The 2,460-nt window shown below is 39.6% G+C and overlaps 1 protein-coding gene across 1 annotated transcript in view; it reads right to left on the reverse strand.

Annotated features, from left to right (window-relative positions):
- LOC106011603 overlaps positions 1–2,460 on the reverse strand; it is a gene marked incomplete in the record, with an annotated part of 37,856 nt that overhangs the window by 22,594 nt on the left and 12,802 nt on the right. The window contains 1 exon segment of the mRNA XM_013081800.1: positions 197–297. Within this exon segment, the coding sequence (XP_012937254.1) occupies positions 197–297 (101 nt within the window).

A 2,460-nucleotide genomic window follows, 5' to 3' on the forward strand; every position in this document is an offset into this window, starting at 1 on the left:
GAGGGGGAGGGGGTTGGGGGAGCGAGAGATAATTTAAAAAGAGAAAGAGAGATTTAATGCTCTCATTTTTTGTAACAATAAAGGTTTGCACTACACAATAATATGTTACAGTGGCATTTCTTAAGAGAGATAATAATAGGGACCGACAACTTTGATGAAAGGGAGTGTGAGTGACAGTACGGAGTAATTTTCTTACTCGAACACGATGACGTCATCACCAGATCTGACAGCAGCGCCACAGTTGCACGTCGCACCCGTAGGTCTTCTACTACTGCAAAGTTGATACCTGCTGCGAACCTGGAGTTTAAAAGAAAATCATAAGGTTAAAATCTTCCGTGGTGAACACTTTCAAGGTAACCTCAGTCTTCTATCATTTTGTCACCTGTACCTTTTCTTTCTTTTTAAAATTGTGAGGCAGCGTGGTGGAATCAGGCTCTCGTCCATTTTTGGGCATGTAGAGTTATTGGTATCAACTTAAAGCTTGTTCAATTGTCTTTATTTGGATGAAAAAATATCCATTTATCTTGAATACAAGTCGAGATATTTGTGAATGAAGGAGGTGGGTGTCACCTGTTTTCAGAGGTAAAATTAGTGAGAAAATGACAGTCAAAGATTAGTTATTACCTTATCTGAAAATTTACATTGTTTGTGCCTTTAATCAACATTTTTCAGAAAAATCCACACAGAAATGAGTTTTTTAATGGGCATGAAAGGGGTTGATCCAAAAAACAAAAATTTGATAAAAATTAACGAACCTGTGGAAAAATGCAAGTTTGTTCACTTTGATTATTTTGACGAGAGCCTGATTCCACCACGCTGCCTCACAATTTATTTTTGAAATGGTGGACCCAACCATCGATTTTCTATTTCCTTGATCTCTGTTTTGCAATTTCCTCTGTAAATGACTATGATAAGTTCAAATAAGGCTCCGAGGACGATGAAAAGGGGGAATGACTCGTCCTATTTTATCATCCCGGGAGGAGAAGTAATAGCTTGTTTACGTAGTATGTTTAGGATAAAAAAGCAAAAGCAATACAGAAAGTTAACAAGCTGAAACAAATGAGCATTCTCGAGGCTGGTGATTGATTTACCAATTCAAACGGACCTCTGAATTGCTATCGCTTAAAGAGTTACAAATTACTATACATCTTTAAATAGAAACAAACAGCTTAAGGTAAAAGAATTTAATTTACAAAAAAAACAACCCCAGAAACAATTTAGGTAGGGAAGGTTTTTTTCGGGGGGTGTATGCGTTTGTCATTTATTGCCAGCGTTCAGATGACACCATAGACACAAAATGCCATGCTTTGCACTGCTGAACCAGATGTAACTCTAAACACCTTATCCTATAAATTAGCCATTTCTGTCATTCTGTCGTTGTCACAAAATTGTAACCGTATTCCTTTACGCTCCCAGTATCACAAATTTAGACCATTTAGGAGGCAAGCTGCTTCGACCCTGCAAATCATAGCTAGCCCCCGCAGTGGGGATACTGTTTTCCCGCCCACAGTCTTGCGAATGAGCGGGGATACAATATTCCGGCAGACAGACAGGTGGGGGAGTGAAGAATACAGACAGATTAATGGGGGGAGTAGGGAGGAGGGGGGATAACAATATTCCAGCAGACAGACAGGCAGGGGAGGAAAGGGGGGTGCAATGTTCCAGCAGAAAAACGATGAAACTCGATTAACCACTTTCCCTCCCAGGAGTCGCTCCCATGTCTTCATTGTGCAACAAAAAGAGCAAGTATTTTAAAATCTGATAGCATGTCGATAATATAAGAATGTCAGCTGTTGTCTTCCAGCGGGGTTTGTTTCTGTGCTTAATGATAAGTTTACAAGGAGAGTAGGTACGCTCATCCGCCATTTATAACAATATTGTGGACAAGGGAACAAAATATTTCTTGACAGGCACCTACAGCGGAGGTTAGATGTTAGAGGATATTAAAACACAGGCCCTGAAATATGTGCCTAACTGTAAATCTAAAAAGCAACAGATAGACTAGGCTTTTAGTTTTTAAATAGTTTCCATCCTGCTATCCATATATTTTACGTGGGATGCACTGCGCTCATTGCATGAAGAGCAATGGTTACGTTCTTTGCCTTGCACGCCCAGAATGTGCATACGCATATATAAAAAAAAATGTATACATAAATGTCTCCGACTAAGGACCTGTTCATCCGGAGACAGGGAATCCTGGTTTTTAACCAGATTCATGGTCAAAGCCCAGCTCCTATCTGTTAGCTTCGCATGTTTATTCTATGATCAGAATGTTGACCCATAGGCGATACTGACGTTCACGGAAGGGATAGAAGTTTGCTAAAAAGAACAAACAAAAGAATCAATGTGTGTGTGTGTTTGAGTATTTGTTTGTGTGTATGTGTGTGTGTATGTGTGTGTGTATGTGTGTGTATGTGTGTGTATGTGTGTGTATGTGTGTGTATGTGTGTGTATGTGTGT

The sequence above is a fragment of the Aplysia californica genome, unplaced genomic scaffold, assembly GCF_000002075.1.
Source record: "Aplysia californica isolate F4 #8 unplaced genomic scaffold, AplCal3.0 scaffold00007, whole genome shotgun sequence".
Classification (NCBI taxonomy): Eukaryota; Metazoa; Mollusca; class Gastropoda; order Aplysiida; family Aplysiidae; genus Aplysia; species Aplysia californica.